The sequence below is a fragment of the Austrofundulus limnaeus genome, unplaced genomic scaffold, assembly GCF_001266775.1.
Source record: "Austrofundulus limnaeus strain Quisiro unplaced genomic scaffold, Austrofundulus_limnaeus-1.0 Scaffold2931, whole genome shotgun sequence".
NCBI lineage: Eukaryota > Metazoa > Chordata > Actinopteri > Cyprinodontiformes > Rivulidae > Austrofundulus > Austrofundulus limnaeus.
This window is the reverse complement of record NW_013955333.1, coordinates 4,851-5,278: the sequence shown is the minus strand read 5'-3', so window position 1 is coordinate 5,278 and position 428 is coordinate 4,851. Positions and strand designations below refer to the sequence as shown.

Genomic DNA, 428 nt, shown 5'->3' with positions numbered 1-428 from the left:
CCTCATGTCTCAGTATCTTCATGTCCTCATGTCTCAGTATCTTCATGTCCTCATGTCTCAGTATCTTCATGTCCTCATGTCTCAGTGTCTCCATGGTAACAGTGAGTCTCTCTGTGTTTCAGGTCCTGTTTTGGAGAACATGAGGTAAGAACCTGCTTCCTGTTCTTCATGTCCTTTCATCTGATTCAACACAGACAGAAGAGACTGGACTGGACCAGACTGGACTGGATTGGACAGGACCAGAATACTCGCCCATGTTGTTTTCAGATTGATGTCCTCTGTCTGTCCATCAGTCCAGCTGTAATCAGTTCTGACCCCCTGTATCCATTCATCAGCCTGTCCCTATATACAAGCCCCGCCCATTGTCTATAAGCCCCACCCACTGTCTATAAGCCCCACCCACTGTCTATAAGCTCCACCCACTGTCT

General features: G+C 47.7%; 1 protein-coding gene across 1 annotated transcript in view; it reads left to right on the top strand.

The window, feature by feature from the left end:
- Positions 1–144, top strand: part of LOC106511567 (NF-X1-type zinc finger protein NFXL1) — a gene marked incomplete at both ends in the record, with an annotated part of 13,449 nt that extends 13,305 nt beyond the window's left edge. The window contains 1 exon segment of the mRNA XM_014000325.1: positions 123–144. Coding sequence (XP_013855779.1) covers positions 123–144 — 22 coding nt within the window.
- Positions 145–428: the final 284 nt, after the last annotated feature.